This window comes from Vipera ursinii (genome assembly GCF_947247035.1).
Source record: "Vipera ursinii genome assembly, chromosome: 3".
Classification (NCBI taxonomy): Eukaryota; Metazoa; Chordata; class Lepidosauria; order Squamata; family Viperidae; genus Vipera; species Vipera ursinii.
Genome location: NC_139516.1, coordinates 207,690,568 through 207,715,407, shown reverse-complemented (window position 1 = coordinate 207,715,407; position 24,840 = coordinate 207,690,568). Strand labels below are relative to the sequence as shown.

The window sequence follows — 24,840 nt, the reverse complement described above, 5'->3', positions numbered from 1 at the left end:
GGTGGGCGTGGCCAGCTCTACATCATTCACATCAAGGGTGCCTATGGGGGGGCCTGGGCAGGAGTGGGGCAGATCTGAGGGTCTCTGGCAGAAGGAGGGTCTCTGGGCCAGGGCCAAGGCAGTGGGGGGGGGCGTTCCCTCACTGTTTCCAGGATGGCTTTGCGGGCCACATGAAACCACTCCGCGGGCCGGATCCGGCCCCCGGGCCTTGTGTTTGACATATCTGACCTAGAGTTTTAAACAAGGAGTAAGCCAGTGCCGTTGACTTTCTGCTTCAGGGCTGGGGAAAAACCGGCAGCCGAGGGAAAGGAGGCAAGGAGGCCACCTTCTCGAGATCTTTCTCCAGCGGCCACGGAGCAGCCCAGAAACCCCCTCCTCCACATGGCTACGCGGCAACCAAGCGGGAGGACAAGGAAGCCTTGGGAGGCGCCTGGGAGGCGCCCCCCACCCACCCTTAGAAGCCGGATTTGAAACCCCGAAGAGAGGGGGCGCGGCCGGCTCAGGGGGGCGGGGCCGGAATCGGAGACAACGAGGCCCGTGGATCGCAAGCCAGCAGAATAAAGACTCGGCAGGCGAGGGGTCCGCTTCTTCCCTCCGCCAGACAAGGTGGGTGGATGGGAAACGGGGGGGGGGGGGTTTGCCTTCTTCTCTCTCCCAGGACCGCCTTTGGTTCAGCGAGCCAGGGAGGCTGGGGATGTCCCCGGAACGAAGCCGTGGCATTACTCCTCCCTACTCCAGCTCAACTCCGAGACTGGAGCATGAGTCGACCCGGAGGGGAGAGGCTGTCTCCTCCCCTGTTGTCCCCCCCCTCCCCACGCCCTACCCCCACCCGGTCTCGATCCTGGGGGAGGCTGGAAAGGGAGGCGACTCTTCGCTCCTCGGAAGCCGGAGCTGCTCAGTCTTGCAAACGCCCGGATTCCTCCAGGCTTCCTGGGCGAAGGGGAGAGGGCGGTCGGGGTGGGGAAGGGCCAGCGACCCCCCTCCTCTCCTGCTCCCCTTTAATCTTGACGCCTTCCTTTTCCCAGCAGGGAGCCTCGGGAAGCTGCTGCGGGATCGGGACCAGCCGTTCCCTCGTTTCCGTCGCCTGCCAAAGGAAAAGGAAACGAAAGCAAAGGGGCGGCGGCGGCGGCGTGGGGGGGGGGGGGAGGCGATCAGCCGCTTTGCAAGCGACTCCAAGCGCGGAGCAGAGCCGAGGATCGCTCGGCCAGCCTCCTCCTCCTCCTCCTCCTCCTCCTCCTCCTCCTCGCTCGCTCGCGTTTGGGGAAAGGTGAGCCCTTCTGCAGAACGGCACCTGCCGGATCGTGGCTCCCGCACGCGCACCTGTCTCCGCGGACACCCCAGCCTGTCTGATCGATGCGCCTCGCCTCGCCTTCCGCCCAGGTGGCCGCAGGCAGGCCGAAAGCAACCGGGAGGAGTCAGTACCCCCGCTCCGCCGAAGTCGCTTGCCGTGCCAGACCTTCCCTCCGGAGCGTTTCTTTTGTTCCGCGGCGAGCGCCAGGCAGGGGAGGGGCGGGTCTCTTCCTCCCGCCTCCCTCCCCCTCCCCCCTCCAGCCTTTTCCCTAGTGGAGCAAGTCTCTCCAAAGTTGAGTTAAGCGAGGGGAGAGCTTGACCAGACGGAGGGCGGAGAAAGAAAGGGCAAAGAGCGATTGAACGCAGCGCTCCCCATTCTCCGCCACTGATTCCCTTCCCCAGGCCCGGCCCGACCTGGGATTCAGGAGGTTAGGCTCAAGCGGAGCTTCCCGGCCTGTAGAGGGACGCCCAGCTTCTCCAAGGCTTTGCGCGCAAGACACCTCGGGCATAGCAGCTGCCCCGGGGTGGCCTTTACCGTGGGTTGATCGCTGGCTCCTGCTGCTCCTGCCTGGCGCACATTTGCATCTCATTTTCCCCTACACTTTTTCGGGGGGGGATTGGAGGAGGAGGAAGAGGAGGAGGAGGAGGATCTAAGGCAGACTCGGGCTTTGCAAGCTGTGGTCAGTCGCTCTCTCCCTTCCTGGAAGTTCTCTCTCCGTCCCCTCTGAGCTCCAATAGCTTGGCCGATGCCGGGGAAGCCTCCTCCGAGAAAATCACCACTGGACTGGGCACCTCTGCCCACCCGCCGGCCGCTTCTGCAGAGACAGACCAGCCCTGCCCGGGTTGGAAGAGGCGTGCCTCTCGGCCGTCTTTCGAATGGGGCTCCTCTCCCCTCTGCGCCCCCACCACCCCTCCCGGGCATACCTCATTTAAGCCCCTCTGATGGGACCTCCGCATCCTTCCACCCCTCCCGGGGCTTAAGAGCTGCCCGGGAGTAACCAAGCTTCGGAAAGGCAGCGCCCCCCCCCCCCCCAGGGAAGAGAAGCGAAGAGAAGAGAGAGAGGGAGAGGGAGAGGGAGAGGGAAAGAAAGAGAGCGAAAGAGGGAGAGGGAGAGAGAGAGAGGGAGGGAGAGGGGGAGAGAGAGAGGGAGGGAGGGAGGGAGGGAGAGAGAGAGAGAGAGAGAGAGAGAGAGAGAGAGAGAGAGAGAGAGAGAGAGAGAGAGAGAGAGAGAGAGAGAGAGAGAGAGAGAAGACGTAGAACCCGGGAGTTCTCCGCGCCAGCGGCTCGACGGGGGCCGGGAGTTTGCCAAGAGTGGGCGTCTGGCGGGGCCGAGCGAGAGAAAGAAAGCGTAGCTCGGGCTGGAGGCCACGCGGGCCCGGAGAGCCTCCCTTCCCCTCTTCGACGGCTCCAAGCTGGCTTGTTGAGCAGAGGCGCCCGCCGTTGATGGCCCTGCGCGCCGGGACGGCTTGCTTGGCGCAGCTCTTGCGCAGGGTTTGCCGGCTGCGCCTTCCGCTGACCAGACGCTCCAGCAGCCTCCTCTGCCTCTCCGCCTCCCAGGAAGCCGACCACGCAGGCGGAGAGCAGTCGCCGCTGCCGCCGCCGCCGCCGATTCAGCACCAAGGACAGCCGCCGCCGATTCAGCACCAAGGACAGCCGCCGCGGGCAGGGAGCCCTACCGCACGCCGCCGCCGCCTCCTCCGCCTCCGCCGCCGCCCCGCGTTGCTCGCCTGGCGGGGCGGCTGCCTCGGGGCCACCCTGTCGGATCCGCGGGCGGCCAGGGGGGGACATGGTCCCCTCCGCGGGCCCTTCCTGGCGGCCATGAAGAGGCAGAACGTGCGGACTCTCTCGCTGATCGTCTGCACCTTCACTTACCTGCTGGTGGGGGCGGCCGTCTTCGACGCCCTGGAGTCGGAGCACGAGCTGCGCGAGGAGGAGCAGCTGAAAGCCGAGGAGACTCGGCTGAAAGGGAAGTACAACATTACCAGCGACGATTACCAACAGCTGGAGGAGATCATCATGCAGTCGGAACCCCACCGGGCCGGCGTCCAGTGGAAATTCGCCGGCTCTTTCTACTTTGCCATTACAGTCATCACCACCATCGGTAAGTCAGTCCCCTTCTCGGTGGCTGGTGGGAGTGGAGGGGGGGGGCGGGAGGGGGGCGATGGCTTGGGGGGGTGAAGGAGGCCAAGCCTCTTATCTGAGCGATTGACAGGTGGAATAAGAAGGGAGAGATGCCTCAAGCTAAGATGAAGGGTGGGACGACTGTAGGGTTGTGAGAAGACAAGGCAAGGAGAACATTGGGTGTGAGGCTGAAGTTTCACCCTTCCTTGAAGATCTGGAGTTACCGTCAAGGGTCTTCCCCTTTCTTTAAAATTTCAATTTCCCAAACGTATGCTTGAGTCTTTCCCACTTGCCCGTATTCCTAGGAAAAGTTTTCTCCATTGCAAAGAGCTAGGTTGGGAGTTAAAACAGTGACTGGAGAGCTTTTGGAGGAAATTAACTGTTGCTTCTCTATCTCTCCACACCCATGTCTGGGAAGCAGCACAAATCATGAGCAAGTTTCCTCAGAAATACTGTGGAGGTGCAAGGAAATGCTTCTGGCATTATTCATTGGCTTGGATCCCTGATACAAAAATACTTTTTCGAGAAGAATGCCAGCACAGCAACTTTTCAAAACAATTAGGCCCGCTCTCCTACGAATGAACGAGCCCTGGGAATTATTTGTCAGACTCAGCCATGGACTTGTGGAAGGATTTGAGCTGCAAGCTTTTTGTTTAAGCTCGATCGTGTCCTAGGGAAACGATTTGCAAACTTCCATGGCTGTTCCTAGACTATTATAAAATCACTTTAATGGGGCAAATAGGAATCTTTACAAATGGACAGTTTGGAAGATGTTGCATCTGAGTTGAAGGGTTATGTTGGGGTACAAAGAACTCAGTATTATATTTTTAACTGCTCCTTCTGATTGTTTACTTAGGGAAGGAGGTGAATTGTCTAGAAAGTCCTTATGACTATCCTAGTTATGGGCTCCCATCTTCTACCACCTCTTCTGAAAAAAAGGAAATAGCCAGCCGTCAAGCAATATAACAACATTGGGAGTATTGCTTTTTCAACAGTTGGACAAAGACCTAAACTGTTTTTGGTGCAGTAGAATTGGCAGTTGGCTCCAGAGAAACTTTCCTTCCTCAATTTAAAGTCAAGGTTGGTCTATCAATCCCGTCAGTCTGAAACTCCTGGTTAAAAAGAAGTTGGCCAAAAAATGCAGAAAAATATCGAAGTGGTGGGGTGCCCTCTCTAACCATTTTTGCAGTTGCTCCGTTACGAGATGCGTATGTTTAAAAAGTGATGGATGTGTCTTCTTAGGACATCTCTACCTGTGGCAGTCCCAAAATATTACTGGTTAATTTATGCCTTGGTTGGATTCTAGCGGGCAGGACGTGAGCAAATAGAGTTGCGTGATTAATCACGATGGAAATTATCATGGGACTGTTTGGTCTCGTTGCACCCACGGGGTCATTCGTACATGAAAAGGCTGCCCATTTTCTGAAGAAAGGCCGCTGCTTCATCTTCATTAGAATTGTCAGCAAGACAAACAACACAGCTGCCACTTTCCTTAGGATTAGGTTTTGATGTTCTTAACCTGCGGCAACGGATCGCTAACTGGACAGATGATCCAACACACTTCTGTAACTGGTGTCTTCATTTGGGAAACAAAGTTTTATCACATGTATGCGTCGGTTCCCTTTGTTCTTACACATTGGTCTCTTTCTTATCTTATAATGAAGCTTCCCTGTGAATTCGCTGTCTGAATGATTTAGGACCGGTCTTAACACATGTTTATTAGCGGAGAGGCTAGGAACATAATGTTTTAAAAAGCATTCTAGCTGCTTCTTTTTTATGATGTTTTAATTTTTCCATTAATTCTACTTAGTGGCCCTTTTAGAGTGTCTATGTGCTACAGCAACCCCAAGTATTTTGTTTTCATTTGGGTTAGCTATTAAGTTAATAATGCAGATAATAAGGACAAAAGTTGAACAATGAGGGGGAAATCGTTTGTGTAGAGAGAGGCAGTGGTGGAAGTTTGCTGCCCTCAACATTTCTGAGCTGTTCATTTTAGTAGGAGATGTAAATGCTTAGCTTCTGCGCCTCTGGAACGTAGCTAGGATTTTCTCATTTTGTTAACCACCAAAATCAACAAAAGTGGCCAAGATTTTATGTAATCCTGGATGCCATGAGCTGGCCATGCTCCATTAAAAGTTGGAATAAAATACTGTGTACCTACACATCCAACATCTAACTGTAGGTTTTTAAAAGCTTCAGTGGTTGGGAACTTAAGGCAATTCATAGCAAAGGCAGCTCCTGCAGGCAATTCTAGATCCTGAAAGGAAATATAGTTGAAACCTATAAAACATTAAACAATGACTGGAAGTACGTTGTTCTCTTGCTCAGTGTGGAATTTGTAGTCCTTCGTTGCAGAAAAGTAATGTGGAAAACCAGTATAATAAAAACAAGAATTTTCTATACACAATACAGAATCCAACAATGGAATTCCATTCTTTATTTATCTATTGAGCGGCATGGTGGTGACCTAGTGGTGAAAATACTTGCCTCCAGTCAGAAGGTTGAGGGTTCAATCATAGGTAGGAGCAGATGTTTCTCTCCTAGGATGCAAAGAAAAAAAAATCTGCTGTGAACTTGGCATAGGTGTCAGGAAGGGCAACTGGCTATAAATGCTCAGCTCCATTCAGTTGCCCCAACTCTACCCCAGATATGGATCACAGGGTTATAAAAAGGGATCCATCTATCGATCCATCCATTGTGAGTAGTGCAATTATTTACTGAGATGGGTGGCTATTAAAATCTCTCTCTCTCCCTCCCTTTCTTTCTCTCTCTTTTTCTCCCATCCATCCATCCATCCATCCATTGTGAGTCACCTAATTATTTCCTGAGATAGGTGGCTATAAATATATATCTCTCTCTTTCTCTTTCTCTTTCTCTCTCTCTTTCTCTCTTTTTTCTCTTTCTTTCTCTCTCTCTCTCACTCCCTCCCTCCCTTTCTCTCTCTTTCATTCTCCCATCCATCCGTCCATTGTGAGTCACCTAATTATTTCCTGAGATAGGTGGCTATAAATATATATCTCTCTCTTTCTCTTTCTCTCTCTCTTTCTCTCTTTTTTCTCTTTCTTTCTCTCTCTCTCTCTCCCTCCCTCCCTTTCTCTCTCTTTCATTCTCCCATCCATCCGTCCATTGTGAGTCACCTAATTATTTCCTGAGATAGGTGGCTATAAATCTCTCTCTCTCTCTCTTCTCTCTTTCTCTTTCTTTCTGTCTTTCTCTTTCTGTTTCTCTCTCCCTCCATTTCTCTCTCTTTCATCCATCTATCCATCCATCCATCCATCTATCTGACTAAGGAATTTTAGGTGCTCTACCAAATACTAGGTCACTGCATTCTATTGCAAGGCCTGTTGGAAGAGCCAAAATCCCAGCAAGATCAAGGACTCGGAAGGGATGCTCTTCCAAAGAAGAGGCATCGCTGTGGAGAAGACAGGCCTTCTAAATTCTCTAGGATGCCAATGCTTTAGAGCTGTAAAATGGAGCATCCCAACTCTCTCAGATTTGACTGGTTGATAATAGGAGAGAGAAGGTCCCTTGGTGACTAGATGTTATGAAGGACATAGAAACACCAAACCTTGATAGAAAGAGTTCCCAATGGCTTTTGCCTTCCAAATCAAGGTAGCATTGCTATGTATAATGGTTCTTAGGAAGCAACAGTTTGCTTTTCTGACCGTCCAGGCTCATGAACTGTCTGAATATTCCTGTGATAACAGAACAGACTTGACCAGTCAATACAAGTCTTGAGCATTAGAATATAATAGAATAACAGAAGTGGAAGAGACCTTGGAGGTCTTCTAGTCCAACCTGCTGCTTAGGCTTCTTGTCAGGCATTTTGGATAATAGCTTGACCCTCTCTTCTTTATGGCCACCTCTGAAATATTGAAAGACTTCAATTGTGTCATCCCTAGTCCTTATTTTCACTAGAGTAGAGATACCCAATTCCTGCAACCGTTCGTCATATGTTTTAGTCTCTGGCCCTCTGATCATCTTTGTTCCTCTTCTCTGTACTCTTTCTAGAATCTCAACATCTTTTTTACTCATGGTGACCAAAACTGATCACATGGTGGTGTGTCACATCATTCTGCCCTAAATCAGTACATAACTTCTTTGTTGGCCAAGGATGCGTTAATCTTCATCATGGAATTAGTTCCCTGTGGAACATATCAAAATCAATGGCAAATTAATCATGATTTAATTTCAGCCCCACAGAATTCAGGCAATTCACAGTCCATGACTGTTGGAACAACACCCAGGTTCCCGATGTACCCTGAGGCATAAAACTGATGAAATGGGATAGGTTTTCAGGACTTACCGACTAACTGACGCGAACCAACTAGCTAAGCTGTGTGAATGTATGTGCTAGATCTTTTGTTTCATTTACTGCCGTGTGAATGAAGTCCTTTCTCAGACGAAGTGAGACAGATTAGGCTTTTCTCTTTAATTGTTGATTTCTGTCCCTCATTCACATACATTTTTCTTTCGTTCTTTTTTGACTTTAGAATTTTTTTTAAAGTTGAAAAAACTGGTTGTTGACATGAGGGATGCTGCTTTGGTTGAGTGGTGTTGGGTTTTTTTATTTTTTTTTTAAAAAGTTTCTATTTTTAAACTCACCTTGAAGACATTGTTTGCTCACAGTTTTTCTGTTGAGAAGTCACCTGAGTAGAATTCAGAATAAAAAAACAACACATTTTGTGGCATAATGAGAAAAGATTTCGCTGTGTTGGGGTACTAGAATTTTTGTTGCAACTATAATTTGCATCATCCATGAATACATCTAGTTATATTTTCTAGATCTGATTCTTATTAAAGATTGGGAGGAGAAAGGAAGGAAATGGAAATAATAATAGTGTTTCAAAGATTAACGTCTCTGGATGATAAATTGACACTTGACTCTGAAATGGTTAAAGCTTTTAGAATTTTCTATTGGTTTAAAACATTTGAACATCTAGAATTAAAATTGTCTCAATTCCTCTCAGCTACTGTCTAAATTTGATAATTCTTTTTATAGTTTGGTTATTAACATTTATTTCTAGATACTGATTTTTTTTCTTGAACCAAACCATAAAAGTAAAGTTTCAAGCTAAAAAATAGACACAGTAGAGAATTGAGGGAAGGCAAATAAATCAATAAGAAATAACTGTGACCAAATGCCGTTATTGATAGGACGACCTTCTTACAAATTATTGTTCAATTTTGTGATCAGTTATGGATCAAGGTCTGAAATGAAAGCTTGGTGAAGAAAACATATTTTATCCTTGTGTAATTTGAAGATTCTTTATGTTTAACTCCTGAGATGGTTCATTCATTGCCCTAAACCCTGGTATGATTTGTAAAACATAGTTGTAAGCATGAGTTAACATAAGGTGTGGATGCACCCAGTGATGGTTTAGTCAATAAACTCTACTTATTCATAATGATTAATTAAATTTAAATGCTGCCTGACTCCCAGTGACCTAGAACGAGATTTGAACCCAGTCACTGCTTCTCAGCCTACAAGCCCAGTATCCAACAGGGTTTAATCTGTAAGATGTCCCAGACTGACATCTGCTGCAACCAATGTTGATGCCAAAATAAGAACTTGCACGTTCTGTAATTACATACTTCCATCTCTCCATCTGAAAAAATATATACGTCCCAGCGTTTGTAGGACAATGTTACGCAAATCTTTTCGTTTCTCCTCCTACGGATGTCCATGATCACAGGCCATCATGGATGTGTGTGTCTGTGTGTTTGAGACAAACTACTCATTGTAAATTTGCATTGCCAACTCTTCCCCTTACATACCTGCTAGTGACATTGTGATACTAGTATAAAGGAGCTGAGTTTGTATCATGGCCTCCTGGAACAAACCTGGTCTGTTTTGGCCTTGTTTGCCAAAATGATACCCTGATGGAAATGAGGGTTAGGCAAGTAGTGTCCACTGTTCTGGCCTTGTGTTGGCAACTAAGTTCATTTAGTGATTGTCCAGGAACTTTGAATGATCCTAATTGAGGAAGTATTGAGGATACCGCCTATTATCTTCTTGACAATAGAATAGAATAGAATAGAATAGAATAGAATAGAATAGAATAGAATAGAATAGAATAGAATATGGAATGGGATGGGATGGGATGGGAAGAAATATTCTTTATTGGCAAAGTGTGATTGGACACACAAGGAATTTGTCTCTGTGTACATACAAACAACAAAGTAATGTAAGATACCAAATAGGAGACGGTAGTAAGAAAGATCAGAAGGATAATAATAATACAGCCCTACTACATGGCTAAATATCCTTAGGCATAGGATAGCACTGTGAGAATTAGGGGTTCAGCAGAGTGATGGCACAAGGGAAAAACCCCTTTTGTGTTTAGTTGTTTTGGCATGCAATGCCCTACAGCAGTGTCGTGACGGGAGGAGTTGAAAGAGTTTATGTCCAGGATATAATGTCCCGGATATGATGATATGAGGATGTGGTCATAAGTCTGATAACTTTTGTTATGCATTTTAACTAAGAAAATGGTAGGCTGTGGCTATTTTACCGCTGCACGCTGCTGTGGATTTTTATCTTCTGCTTCTAATAAGTTGGATCCAGATTTAGGAAGGAAGGAAATCCATAGGACAGTGAATAAGCTGTCCTCAGGATTTCATAGGGTGGCACCAAAGAATTTCCAAATGATGGTATAGTAGCCTGTAACCATAATCAACAAATGATCGGTAATATTTATCGGTGGGCGTGGCTGCAGTGGTAACGGCAGACTGGGTGGGACTAAAAAGTTCAATCAATCAATTCCAACTTTGTGAGATCTTTTTTTTCCCCGCGAGAAGTTGAAATTGATTGATTGATTGAACCTTTTATTTTTTTTGCACACGGCGGCGAAGACCTAAAGCAAAAAGGTTTTATAAAACCCAGCCGAAGGCCTAGGACTGGGGCGATGGCGTGCGTGCCCACAGAGAGGGCTCTGCGTGCCACCTGCGGCACGCGTGCCATAGGTTCGCCACCATGGACCTCACACAACCTTGTTATATATCTGGATCTCCAAGTGTGGTGACAAAATCACTTTGGGGACAAACACATTGGGGGGGGAGGAAAGATGTTTCATAGAGATGCCCCCATCGGTCCCATCAGATGACATTCTGTAATACAGGGGTGTCAAACTCAATTTCATTGAGGGCCGCATCAGCATTGCGGTTGCCCTCAAGGGGCTGGGTGGGTATGGCCAGGGTGGGTGTGGCCTACTGGGTGGGCGTGGATAGAGTGTGTATGGCCTATTGGGTGGGCGTGGCCAGCTCTACATCGTTCGCATCAAGGGTGCCTATGGGGGCCTGGGCAGGAGTGGGACAGATCTGGGGGTCTCTGGCAGAAGGAGGGTCTCTGGGCCAGGGCCAAGGCAGTGGGGGCCGTTCCCTCACTGTTTCCAGGGTGGCTTCGCGGGCCACATGAAACCACTTCGCGGGCCGGATCCGGCCCCCGGGCCTTGTGTTTGACATGTCTGCTGTAATAGATCAGACCTGAAGCCTCTTCTGGTGGATCTAAAGGGATCGATCGGTGGATATGATTGACCTTTGTTTTAAGTTTATGTTAGGTAGAAAGGAAGGAAGGAAGGAGAGGGAGGGAGGGAGGGAGGGAGGCGGAAGGAAGGAGGGAAGGAGGGAGGGAGGGGGAGAAAGAAAAGAAGGAAGGAATGGAGGGAGGGAAGAAAAAAAGAAAAGGAAGAAAGAAAAGAGGGAGGGAGGGAGGGAGGGAGGGAGGGAGGGAGAGAGGGAGGGAGGGAGGAAGGAAGAAAGGAAGGAAGCAAGGAAGCAAGGAAGGAAGGAAGGAAGAAAGAAAGGAAGGAAGGAAAATCCTTCCACAAAAAAAGTCAGTCACATAACATTGTCAGGAAGAAGTGCATATTAAGCCTTTATTTTCCATATTCTTAATTCCAAAGTGATTAATAATTTCCCTCAATGGAGTTGACACCTAAAAATCTGGTTGCTATTAAAACAAGGCATGTGTGGCTTGGAAACACACATGTACCCAAAACAGGTCACCGCCGCTGACAGTATATTGATGGTCAGGTCCTCAAGTTGCATGTTGCACAGACATTGAACCAAACCATTCATAATGCAAGCCGATGCACTGGCACACGTGCCAAACCTGATTAGGCTTCAGTTTGACTGTTTCAGTGACTGTTTTTTCCCCCCCCCCCTGACTTAGCCTAATGTACAAAAAGGCCCAGTCTGCTTGACTAGTTTAAGGATCACTTTCGATGGAAATGCAGGAATGGTGTCCATTTGGAAATCAGATTCGATGTGTTGTATAAGCGCTGTTGTATAAACACATCTACTGTGTGAAGTGTAACAGTGCCACTGTCTTTGGAGAACATGAAAGAAGGACTTGGTGGTATTGGGTAAATCAATTCCTTCCTTCCCTTCTTCCCTCCGTGGTGGGATTCAGCCAGTTCGCACCAGTTTGGCAGAACCAGTAGCTAATTTTTTGTTGCCCAGACCCAGAATGGACATCATCATCATCATCATCATCATCATCATCATCATCATCAAGAGCCTTGGTGGAGCAGTGGGCTAATGCCTCCTTAAGTAACACCAGCTGCCTGCAATTATTGCAGGTTCGCATCCCACCAGGCTCAAGGTTGACTCAGCCTTCCATCCTTCCGAGGTAGGTAAAATGAGGACCCAGATTGTTGGGGGCAATTAAGCTGACTTTGTAATAATGCCGCTTGGGTGTGTGTGTGAAAGCCCTAACAAGCAGGCATATACATAGAATGAAGGCTACTGCTAAGCTTGTAAGCCGCCCTGAGTCTTCGGAGAAGGGCGGGATATAAATGGAATTAAAATAAAAATAAATAAAAAATAAATCATCATCATCATCACCACCATCATCATGTTGGAAGGGACCTTGGAGATCATCTTTTCCAACCCCCTGCTCAGGCAGGCAGGAAACCCTCTACCATTTCAGGCAAATGGCTGTCCAGTCTCTTCTGAAAAACCTCCAGTGTTGGAGCATTCACAGCTTCTGGAAGCAGGTTGTTCCACTGGTTAATTGTTCTGACTGTCAGGAAGTTTCTCCTTAGTTCTAGGTTGCTTCTCTCCTTGATTTGTTTCCATCCGTTGCTTCTTGTCCTGCCCTCTGGTGCTTTGGAGAATATCTTAGTAATAATAATAAAGTTGGAAGGGACCTTGGAGGTCATCTAGTCCAACCCCCTGCTCAGGCAGGAAACCTTATACCATTTCAGACCAATGGCTGTCCAGTCTCTTCTTAAAAACCTCCAGTGTTGGAGCATTCACCACTTCTGGAGGCAGGTTGTTCCACCGGTTAATTGTTCTGTCAGGAAGTTTCTCCTTAGTTCCAGGTTGCTTCTCTCCTTGGTTAGTTTCCATCCATGCCTTCTTGTCCTGCCTTCTGGAAGTGGCATCCACACCCGCAGAACCGGTGGTTCACATATCTGAATCCCATCATTGCTTCCATTCTAAGGCCAGTTCACAGTCTGGGATCAGCCATGTTGCAGTTTCAAAAAGATCCTCTCCACCCCAGATTGACTAGATTAATAGGGATCACTTTCTCTCTACACTTCACTACCCTCAGCATGGCATCCTGCTCATCTATCAGACTGGTGGGTAACCATGGTATTGAACAGAACAGAATAACAGAGTTGGATGGGGGTCTTCTAGGCAGGTTGAGCAAGAGGGTGGTGGTGGTTCTTGCAACCATTCTTTATCTGTTTTATCCTCCAGTTCTCTGATCATTTCTGCTGCTCTTCTCTGCACTCTTTCTAGAATGGGGTCCCCGGCTTGTGGGAAGTGGACCACTACTGCTCTGTGGCCTATTCGCAACTGGGCTGCATGAATGGCTGGCTGGTGTGCTGGCATGCACGTGCACGGCCCCACTCATGTGACTGTAGTGGGTGCTTGTGGCCCCACTCACAGGAGGGTCACAGACTGGGGGCCTCACTTGCGTAAGTGATGCAAGTGCTCTCGGCCCCACTCGCATGAAGGGCACAGGTGCTTGGGACTCACTTGTGCGAGCAACAGGTTACTCATGCGTGTGCGTGCATGCATTCACACTTGCCCCTCCCTCAAAACCATCCCCTCTTTCCCCCCTTCTTCCCCTCTGGGCCGCCAAGACGGAAAGGTTGGGGAACTCTGTTCTAGAGACTCGACATTTTTTTTTTACATTGTGGCCACCAAATCTGAATGCAGTACTCCAAGTGTGGAATTATAAAGTGGATAATAATCTTGATTGTATCCCTCTGTTAATGCAGCCTAGGTACTCTATTATGCTGCCCTGCTGTAAGGGTAACTGTGAAAAGTACCACAGTGGATCTTGTTGATACTAGGCAGTCCGACTCCTCTTTCTCCATTGCTCTCTGTAAAAGATATTCTTAGGAGGATCATTCCTGAAAAGGCTTGCAGAGAGGATGCTTGATTGTCTAGGACAGGGGTCTCCAACCCCTGGTCCACGGACCAGTGCCAGGCCGCAGCATGCCAGCAAACGGTCCGCACAAACAAGCAAAGCCCCATCCGTGGGATGCAGGCAGCACACAAAATCACGCACTCTCTGGTCTGCATAAAACCTCTCTCTCCATGGAACCGGTCCCTGGTGCCCAAAAGGTTGGGGACCTCTGTTCTACAATGAGTCCTGCAGAACCATTCGTGGTTCAGGGAAGACCCATAGAGAAAAACAAACACTCTCTCCTTCTTAAGATGGTTCTTTCACAGGTCTCCCAACCCAGAACTCCTTTGCAGTAGCGGTAAATATCTGCAGCTCAGGTGTAGGATGAGGATGGAGGTTCGTTCTGCAAGCTTGTGGGTTGGTTCCTGAACATTTCATTACCAGGCTAGGTAACATCTTCAGTGAAGTTTAGAGGATGCCTCTGTCGGTACTCTCCTGGCTTCGTGTGGTCAGTAGGTCTTGTGATGGGAAAGTGGATGGTCAGGTGATGGTCTTGTGAGGGGCCAGGTGTGGCTCATGTCAGGTGAGTGTCTTGTGATGGATCTTGTGAGGGGCCAGGTGTGGCTCAAATCAGGTGAGTGTCTTGTGATGGATCTTGTGAAGGGCCAGGTGTGGCTCACATCAGGTGAGTGTCTTGTGATGGATCTTGTGAAGGGCCAGGTGTGGCTCACATCAGGTGAGTGTCTTGTGATGGATCTTGTGAGGGGCCAGGTGTGGCTCACATCAGGTGAGTGTCTTGTGATGGATCTTGTGAAGGGCCAGGTGTGGCTCACATCAGGTGAGTGTCTTGTGATGGATCTTGTGAAGGGCCAGGTGTGGCTCACATCAGGTGAGTGTCTTGTGATGGATCTTGTGAAGGGCCAGGTGTGGCTCACATCAGGTGAGTGTCTTGTGATGGATCTTGTGAAGGGCCAGGTGTGGCTCACGTCAGGTGAGTGTCTTGATGGATCTTGTGAGGGGCCAGGTGTGGCTCATGTCAGGTGAGGGCCATCACTTTTTTAAATCACTTTTTTCAGTCTTGTTGTAATGTGAAAAAGTCACTAAAAGAATTGTTTTAAGTCAAGGACAGGACTTGTCCTTTACAGAAAAAGGCCTTGTTGGTCCCATATGAGAAAAACCACTGGCTCTTTCACTTCCTGGCAATTTTAGTGCCTCCCTTCCTCTCTGCTGTCAGAAAAAGGTATTCAGATCTGTTTAATGAAGTCCTTTGTTAATTATGCCTCCACGATTTTTTTTTAAAAAAACATTTATTTATTTATCTGCTGCATTGAGTGCTTATTCGCTAATGGAAAAATACAGTATCAGGCAAAGGTATAATAAGTAAATTATGCCATTATGCATGCTAGGGCTCAAAGCAGCCAGCCCCTAAATTTCCTAAGGTTAGAGACTGCCAATTTGGACTGCTTAATTTTGCAATTTCCATAATTTATTTTGATTGCGACATCTGCGGGCTTATAAATGCCCACAAAATCCAGTTTTGCTACCGGGGGATAAAGAGAATTTTGGAAGTGGCGTTGACACGAAACTACTTATAGATGCAATTAAAATTTATCTGTTTGTCCCTCTCTCCATTTTGAAGTGAGCAAACAGTACTGTCAAAATATATTCCTACCATCAAAATCATCGGACTTTTTGGAATTATTAGCCAGACTTATTTATTTAGCGTATGAAATACAGTGCCAGGGAAATTTACACATGCTAAGCACACAAATGCAATCCTGACAGCCTAGATTTCTAGTTGACTCTATTCAGTGCTTGCATGCCTATCCTTGATGCACCATGGAGGACCAACTAGCTTTACATCAGCTGACCTGTGGCTAGTGGTGGGATTCAGCCAGTTCACATGGTTCGGTAGCTAATTTTTTTGTTGACTTTGGCAAACCGGCTGAATACTATCACTGGATGGTGCCCACTGAAGCCCTAGCCCTTTTTCGCAAAGCCCAGAATAGCCCACCAGAAGTGCGTGGATGCCACTTCCAGAAGTCCAGACGCTGCTTCCGGAAGTCCGTTTCTGGGCCTCAGAGGAAGCCTCCCAGGCCAAGAATGGATGCGTGGATACCATTTTCAGAAGTCCGGACGCCGCTTCTGGAAGTATGTTTTGGGCCTTGGAGGCCTGGACGAGGCCTCCCAGGCCCAGAATGGCTTGCCAGAAGTCAGTGGATGCTGCTTCCAGAAGTCTGTTCTGGGCCTCGGAGGCCCAGGCCCAGAACAGACTTCTGAAAGCGGCATCCATGCAGAGAACCTGTTGTTCACATATTTGAATCCCACCACTATCTGTGGCACTTAAATTGCTGGCTCGATCAGGCTCCTTCGCTGGTTTTGCTTTGCCTCGTATCACAATGCCTCACCTCTGGTCAAATCCAGCACCAGCTTCCGCCCTCTGCACAAATGAACACAGCTATATTTTCCCCACCGAAGTGGTACCCATTTATCTGCTCACAATATGGCATGCTTTTAAATTGCTGGTTGGGCAGGAGCTAGGGATCGAGTGACGGGAGCTCCCTCCGTCTCAAGAGCTGGTCTCAAACCCCTGGAGTGCAGGCCACTTCTGGCTGGCATTTCCAGCATCCTTAAGCCTGTATGCCACTGCCGACTATAGAAGAATGGCGGAAATGGCAAAGATCTCAGCGTATTTGAAAGACCAATCGCAGCAGAGATACATTGTGGAGTGGAGAAGATGGATTGATTATATCCAGAATAAATATGGGACTGAAAAGTTTCACTTAGCATTTGAATAAGTAGCGGATTTATATGATGTATAATTAGCTTGTAGTTATTTTATTAAGAGTTAAAGTGCGATAGAATTTAATATTTTATTGTTGTTTGCATATTGTAGATTAGTATGTTTGTTTGTATTTTTATACCCTGTATTTTGCTCTGGGAAGTCGGGGAGGGGGGGAGGGGAGGGGAGGGGAGAGTTGGGGAGGTTTGGGGAGAGGGGAGGGGGAGGGGAGGGGTTTTGTATTCAAAATATGTACTGTAAAACTTTTCAATAAAAAAAAGCCTGTATGCCACCGCATCCCCTATTAGCCAGACTCGGAATCCCAGTAATCCCTGAATATTTTTTGAAAGCTTGGGTGGAGAATGCAAAGAAACTGTACTGAGCAATGGGTGGAAAAGCTGTGAGTGCCTTTGAGTTTAAATCCAATGTTGTCGGTTCAAAAGAAAGTATGGGGCATGTGGTCTCTTCTCCATGCCTATGTTCTGTACCAGCCTGCTACCGGCCCTGCAGCAAAAGCAGGGACAACCCCTTTACAAACGGCAAGAGGCTGGAATAAAGCCTGCCAAATTTATTCACATAAAACAGAGCAAGACAAGACACCAACCATAAAAACAGGAGCTATGAAACAGGAACTATCCAAGCAGTTGCCTTCAGCAAACCAGCCCTCCCACACATTCCCCTTAAATACAGTTCAGGGCGTGGCTTCTCTCTGCCTCCTTCCGAGGTGCCCCATTGCCTTCCTCTGTTTACTCCTGACTGACTGCCTCCTGCGTCGGGCGTCCTTGAACAGGGCCAGCTGTGGGTCATCTTCATCCACGCTGTCAGGCTCACACAGCTGGGTCTGCATTGTGACCAGATGAGAGGGGCCTGGCTAGGGGCTCTCATCAAGCTGTCCTATCCCCTCAGCAAGCTCTTCAACACCCCCCTCCTCCTCCTCCTCTGAGTCGTCCGACCCAACTGCCGAACCCACAGGCTGACCCTGAATCACAACAGCCTAGTATCTACCACTGACTTGGTACAAAACGATGTGTGGATATGCTGAAGGTCAGGATGGTTGACGGGAACGGAAAAACACCAAGAGAGATGGTGTACAGTCCTGATGCAAGTTGTAGTGATTGTTAGTTTTCCTTTCTTTTTCTTCTTATCTCCTGCCTTTAATTGCTTTTCCCCCCTCCCGCTCTCTATTTCTCTGCTTTGCTTATCCCCAAAGGGAATAGAATGATGAATAGGGAAGTGTCATCAGTTTTGATTTAGAGGCTGGTAAATTTAGAGAAGGACAAGGAGTTTAAGTGTTCTCATAGACAGCAATCTGATACTGAACTGGCCCCAATGATTGACTGAGCCATCAGCAGCCTCCAGCAGCTGTCGAAGGCAAATCCCAAAGGTGAGTTTTCAAGAAGCACCTGGACTTTCTTTCTTTTTCCTTGATGTTGTTTCACTTGTCATCCAGGAAGCTTCTTCAGCTCTGACCGGATGGTGTGGAATGGGAGGATTTATACTCCTTCCAGACAGCTGGTCATTTGCCTTCTTTTTGAGAATCGTTGAGGCCACTTGGAGGTTTACTTGTGCCCTCAGGGTCACCTGAAGAGTACAACACAGTCCTTTCAGGAGTTCCAAGAAGGCTCCACACCCATTTGTACTATTCAGGGGACCCAGAGGGCACAGATAAACCTCCAAGTGGCCTCAATGATTCTCAGACAGAGTGCTAATGAGCAGATGAGTGCAAGAAATGTAAATCCTTCCATTCTCTGCAATTCAGTCAGAACCGAAGAAGCTTCTTGGATGAGAAGCAAAAGGTCTTCAAGGAAAAGCAAAGAAAGTCCAGTTGCCTCCTGGAAAAGCACCTCTGGGACACCCATGACCTGGATGGCTGAGAATCTTCATAGATAGTCGAAGGAAGGGGCTCTTCAAACTTGGCCCTTGGATGACTTGTGGACTTCCACTCCCAGAATTCCTCAGCCAGGCATGCCTGGCTGAGGAATTCTGGGAGTGGAAGTCCACAAGTCATCCAAGGGCCAAGTTTGAAGCGCCCTGCTCTAAGGCAAACGTGCTCAGCCTGGGCTCAAAGAATTGTAAGCGGTTCCCGTCTCCTTTTAATGCTCTTAAGAGTTCTTTCGCAATATTATTGCTGATTATCGGTGCCAGTTTCCCAAAGTTTTGAGCTGGAAACAGAAAAACAACAGGCTTAACTAAGTTAGCCCTCGGCTTACAGCAGTTCATTTGGTGACTGTTCAAAGTTGCAACAGCCCTGGAAAAAAAAGACCTATAACTGTTTTTCACACTGAATGACAATTGCAGCATCCCCAGTGTCACGTGATCAAAATTTAGACCCTTGGCGATCGGTTCCTATTTATGATGGCTGCAACGTCCCGAGGGTCATGGGACCATCTGTTGAGACCTTCTGACACGCAAAGTCCATGGGGAAGACAGATGCACTGAACAACTGGGTCGCTAACTGAACAACTACAGCGATTTATTTAACAGTGGCAAGAAAGGTTGTTGTTGTTGTTGTTGTTGTTAGTTGCGAAATCGTGTCCGACCCATCGCAACCCCATGGACAACATTCCTCCAGGCTTTCCTGTCCTCTACCATCTTCTGGAGTCCATTTAAGCTCACGCCTACTGCTTCAGTGACTCCATCCAGCCACCTCATTCTCTGTCGTCCCCTTCTTCTCTTGCCCTCAATCTTTCCCAGCATGAGGCTCTTCTCCAGTGAGTCCTTCCTTCTCATTAGGTGGCCAAAGTATTTGAGTTTCAACTTAAGGATCTGGCCTTCTAAGGAGCAGTGAAGGTTGATCTCCTCTAGGACTGACCAATTTGATCGCCTTGCATTCCAAGGGACTCGCAGGAGTCTTCTCCAGCACCACAGTTCAAAGGCCTCAATTCTTTGGCGCTTAGCCTTTTTTATGGTCCAACTTTCACAGACATACATTGCAACTGGGAAGACCACAGCCTTGACTATACATTTCCAGCTCTATTCTATACTTAATTCTAATTCTTTTCACGATGGAGAAAGTTCCACCATGAAACGGGAACCCTTTTGCAAAGATGGAGATCACTGGTTGGATTACTGCAGAAGTCCTTTGTTCGATCGTGACCAGCTCAAGGTTAACTCAGCCTTCCATCTTTCCGAGGTCAGTAAAAATGAGGACCTAGATTGTTGGGGGCAATAGGCTGACTCTGTAAATCGTAAAGCCATACATAAGTCGCTAAGTGCCATTTAGGAAGTTGTCAGCCTGGAAACCAAATGGCTGTGATAGTTGGACCTTAAAAAAGCAAGACAGGAAGAAAATTGACTCCTCTGAGCGGTGGTGCCAAAGAAGGCTCCTGGTGGTCAACAAGCAAGTAGTGAGTGGAGTGTGTAACACCAGACGTGTCACTGGAAGGCAAAAATCATGAAACTGCCTCTCACTTTCTTTGGCCATGGGAATATTCACTTGGAGGAAGCTATTATGTTTGGAAGAGCTAGAGGTAAAAGGAAAGCAGGCTGACAAAGAACACGGTGACTGGGCACTATGAGAGCTGACACCAGCCAGAGCACAAAACAACTCAAAGTTGTAATGCAAGATCAGAAGACATGGAGAGACCTGGTCCATAGAATTGCCAAGAGCCAGATACAACTGAATCAATAACACCATCATCATCAATTCAACACAGAAAGCTGACTATTGTTCAGTTGTGTCTGGCTCTTTTCAGCTTTCCTAAAAACTTTAGTTTCTTTTTACCTGCCGTTATAATTGGATCGTCAAATGTCTCTGCCTCCTAAGGGATATTTCCCCACCACCAGCAGCAATTTCCACATTTGTGGCTGGAAGATATATTTTTACAATTCCACATGGGAGTGCCGTCCATTAGCTCTTTGCCCTTAAAGACTACGGATGGGGTAGGTCTCTGTACAGTTCATGAGATGTTCTATACAAACTTTCATATAATTTGTCTCATAGGAATTGTCTCATGACCAAAACGACCAGTGCTGTGCGATTAATTCCACACTCTTGTCATGACAGTCCTGAGAACCATGACCTGAACACTACTACTACTGTTAACTATTACTACGAATACGTACACAGAGCATAAGAACCCTCTTGCATTGGTTGAGGAAGACTGCATTAGAAAAGGGACACAACTTATCCAATTTGATACATTTCGCTTTTCAACCTGTACCTCAACTTTTTAAAAAAACCTAATGCAACTCAGCCACCCATTCAAGAATGAGATATTTTGGATTACTTTTCAGTTGTCGGCCTTTTAGTTTCTCAAGTCTTCTCATCCCAGCAGATAAACCAGTCTGTTCAAATGCTTTTTCAATCAATTTTCTTATCTTTTGGAACACTTCCCAGTAGCCAGGAAGCCAGACAAAGCCAGGAGGAGTTGAATTGATCTGAAATGTTTGCAGTAGATTAGCCTGAAATTTCTTCTGATGGGTTAGTGAGGAACATCTTCTCACAGGCAAAATGCAAATAGCAGGATAATTGTCCCTCCCCTCTACTCTTGTCCATTTTGGAAAGTGTAATATTTTTGGGTGATAGTTTTGGAAATAAAAGTTCTCCATCTCAGGAAATGTAGGCAAAGGAGTGGCAGAACCTGGAGGTGGAGTCAAAAGAGCAATCAGCCTAGAATCTCTATGTAGCTACAAGCAAATTAAGTCCAGCCCTCCTTGAATTCTATTGACCCTTATCTAACATCAAGATAGTGCTAGACATTATTTGAATAATTTTTTAGTGTGATAGAATAGAATAGAGTAGAGTAGAGTAGAGTAGAGTAGAGTAGAGTAGAGTAGAGTAGAATAGAATAGAATAGAATAGAATAGAGCTGGGACCTTGAAGGGCTTCTAGTCCAGCCCCCTGCTCAAACAGGAGAACCTATACCATCACAGTCAGGTGAATGTCTAGTCTCTTCTTAAAAGACTCCAGTGATGGTGTGCCCACAACATCTAAAGGCAACCTGTTCCACTGGTTGATTGTCCTCACTGTCAGGAAATTTCTCCTTAATTCCAGGTTGCTTCTCTCCATGACCAGTTTCCAACCATTGTTTCTCGTCCTGCCCTCTGGTGCTCTGATGAACAAGCTGACCCCTTCTGCCTTGTGGCAGCCCCTCAAATACTGGGGTACTGCTATCATGTCTCCCCTATTTCTTCTTTTCTTTAGACTAGCCAACCCAAGTCCTGTAGCCATTCTTCATATGTTTTAGTCTCCAGGCCTTTGATCATCTTAGTTGCTCTTCTCTGAATTTTTCCAAACTCTCAACAACTTTTTTGTGATATGGTGACCAAAATTGACTGCAATATTCCAGGTTGGTCTTACTAGGGCTTTATAAAGTGGTAATAATACTTTGCGTGATTAACAATAAATCAGTTTAATTGGGACCTTCCATGTGTGGACCTGATCTTTTGTGCCATCAGGAAAAAATAGTGTTTATATTTTCAACCCTCAGGTTGTGGTGTTATTTTTATCACTTCCTAGGAGATGACTATTATCAAAGTTGAGATTGCATATTTATTTAGTAAGCTCCTTTGCATTACAGAAGGTTGAACACAAAATCAGGTGGGTCTTTTGCTTGGAAAGTGATGCAATGATGAATATGATAGGATGATGTAATAGCTGAAGAAAAAACTGCATAATATGTGGCCAAGGATATCATCCATGAAAGATCATGAGAGGGTACAATGTGATTTAATAGGGTACAATATGAGATAATTACTGTTGATCCAACTCAGGAAAGAATGCCCAGAGCTATAGCTCAGGGCTTTTCAATGAGTGGTACAGGTACCATCTGTGGTACATTGGAACCTGGCAGGTGGTACGTAACCATCCTAGAGAAGTGGTAGCGGGGGAGGGGAATGAGCTGAACCGGTGGCAGCACCGCACAAGCCTGAGCGAGAGACGGCTGGAGCTGCAGGGCTGTCAGGGCTCAGCGGAAGCGCCAGGATCAGCACTTCTTCAGGGCTGTCAGGGCTCAGCGGAGGCGCCAGGATCAGCACCAGGCTCCAGCTGGAGCTCGGCGCTGATCCTGGTGCTTCTGCTGAGCCCTGAAGAAGCGCCGATCAGCTGGAATGTCATAGCATCTCCAGGGTCTTGTGATTTACATTCAGATGCTTGGCAGCTGATTCATATTTATGACGATCACAGTGTCCCAGGGTCATGTGAAGTGACCAAAACCTGCTGCAACCACCCAGCAGAGGGGGGGGGGAAATAAAAACCAAACACCCCACCCCACCCTACCCCTCCTGTCAATCCTCAACAGAAATGCTCACAACAATGAAAACCTCAAACAGGAGGAAGAGTGCTGCCGGGCGGGCAGGCAGGCAGGTGTCTTGCTCGGCTGTGGCTTGGGGGGCACTTTTTTCAGTGCCATTGTAACTTCAAACAGTCACTAAGTGAACTGTTGTAAGTCGAGGACTACCTGTAGTCTATCACTTTTTTCCTTTTCTTTTTTGGTCATCAAGTTTTTGACACCTTGCTAGGCGACTGGTGGTACTCGGATGTTGACATATCCTAAAAGTGGTACAATGGGTGAAAAGGTTGAAAAGCTCTGCTATAGCTGTTCATAATAACGCATTGCCCGGACAATCCACGTTTCTCTCTCACCAAAAAAAATGTTGCGAGGATTACAGGTTCTTGTAAGTTTTTATTTTTTTATATTTTTTTACAAGACTGGAAGTTTAGGGTCCAAAAACATAAGCTCAGAAGCACCTTCAATTGTTTCTTTAAGCAATGTTGAAATTTAGCAAGGACGGTTGGCTTCTCTGGTGTCTCCGATTCAACTTCTCTTGGATATCCATGGAGCAGAATATCAGGACAATAAGTTTGGAAGGGGACCTTGGAGGTCTTCTAGTCCAAACCCCTCCTCAAGCAGGAGACCCTATACCATTTCAGACAGATGGTTGTCCAGTCTCTTCTTGAAAGCCTCCAGTGTTGGAGAACCTACAACTTCCGGAGGCAAGTCGTTCCACGGATTGATTGTTCTAACTGTTCAGAAATATCTCCTGGTTTCTAGATTGGTTCTGGCTTATCTTCCATCTAGTCCTACCCTCAGGTGTTTTAGAAAAATAGGTTCACTCCCTCTTCGTTGTGGCAGCCCTTCAAATATTGGAACACTGCTCTCATGTCACCACTAGTCCCTTTTTGCCTTAAAATAGACATACCCAATTCCTGCAACCAGGGCTTTTTTTCTCATAGAACACTCAGAACGGAGTTCCGGCACTTTTTTTGGATGGAACCTTGTAGGGTAGGCAAGGCGGGTTGTATGACATGTGTGAGTTCCGGCACCTTTTTCTTTTACAAAAAAAGCACTGCCTGCAACCATTCTTCATATATTGTATATTGCAGCCCCCTAATCATCTTTTTGATGCTCTCTGCACTCTTTCTAGAGTCTCAACATCTTTTTTATTCCGTGGTGACCAAAACTGGATGCAGTATTCCGAGTGCGGCCTTACCAAGGCCTTACAAAGTGGTACTAACACTTCACTTCAGTCTTCTGGTGAGGTAGTGCTTATGCAAAATACGTTCCATTTTGCATTGCACCACTGCAATACTACCTAGAGCAAAAAGGTAGCAACAAATCTTTTTCTTTCTATGCACCCAATTAGCAGATAAACGCAAGCATGCCTCCTAACAAAGAGTTATCCTTTTTTTTGGGGGGTGAGAATACCATTATCATCTTAGTAAAGCAAGCAGTTTTAGAAAAGACAGCGAGCTAGTAGTTCTCTAGCCAATTGAATGTTGTATAACCTTCGGATGGCAAACTTCCAAACCTTAACAAAAAGTTTATGTAACTATGGCAAAAAAAGAAGAAGAAAAGAACTGAAGTGTGAAATGGAAATTAAGCATTTTCCTCTTAGTTACGCCAATGCAAACTGAACGGATATAGCAGAACCCCTTAGAATTGAAATGGTGTTATTGAATATACCAAATAAGCTGACTTTGTAATAATGCCGCTTGGGGGCCCCGAAAGCCCTAATAAGCAGGCATATACATAGAATGAAGGCTATTGCTAAGCACATTGATTTGTGCTTTAGATTGTAAGCCGTCCTGAGTCTTTGGAGAAGGGCGGGATATAAATGGGATTTTAAAAAATGAATTTTCCCATCTTTGGACAATTATTTCTTGCATAATTGTTGGTGTGGCAAGGGTGCATTTCTTCGTTGCTCCACAATTAGTTGGAGCAAATTTTAAGGAGGCAGAACTGAGGTTTTATTTATTTATTTGTATCCCGCCTAGTTTAATGAAAAAAAATTCTAGAGGTGACATGATAGCACCCTTCTGATATCTAATGGATGGAG

At 46.9% G+C, this 24,840-nt stretch overlaps 1 protein-coding gene across 1 annotated transcript in view; it reads left to right on the top strand.

The window, feature by feature from the left end:
* Window positions 1–2,734: 2,734 nt before the first annotated feature.
* Window positions 2,735–24,840, top strand: part of KCNK9 (potassium two pore domain channel subfamily K member 9) — a gene marked incomplete at its 5' end in the record, with an annotated part of 125,279 nt that continues 103,173 nt past the window's right edge. The window contains one exon of the mRNA XM_083360093.1: window positions 2,735–3,392. Coding sequence (XP_083216219.1) covers window positions 2,735–3,392 — 658 coding nt within the window. The remainder of the gene's footprint in view (window positions 3,393–24,840) is intronic.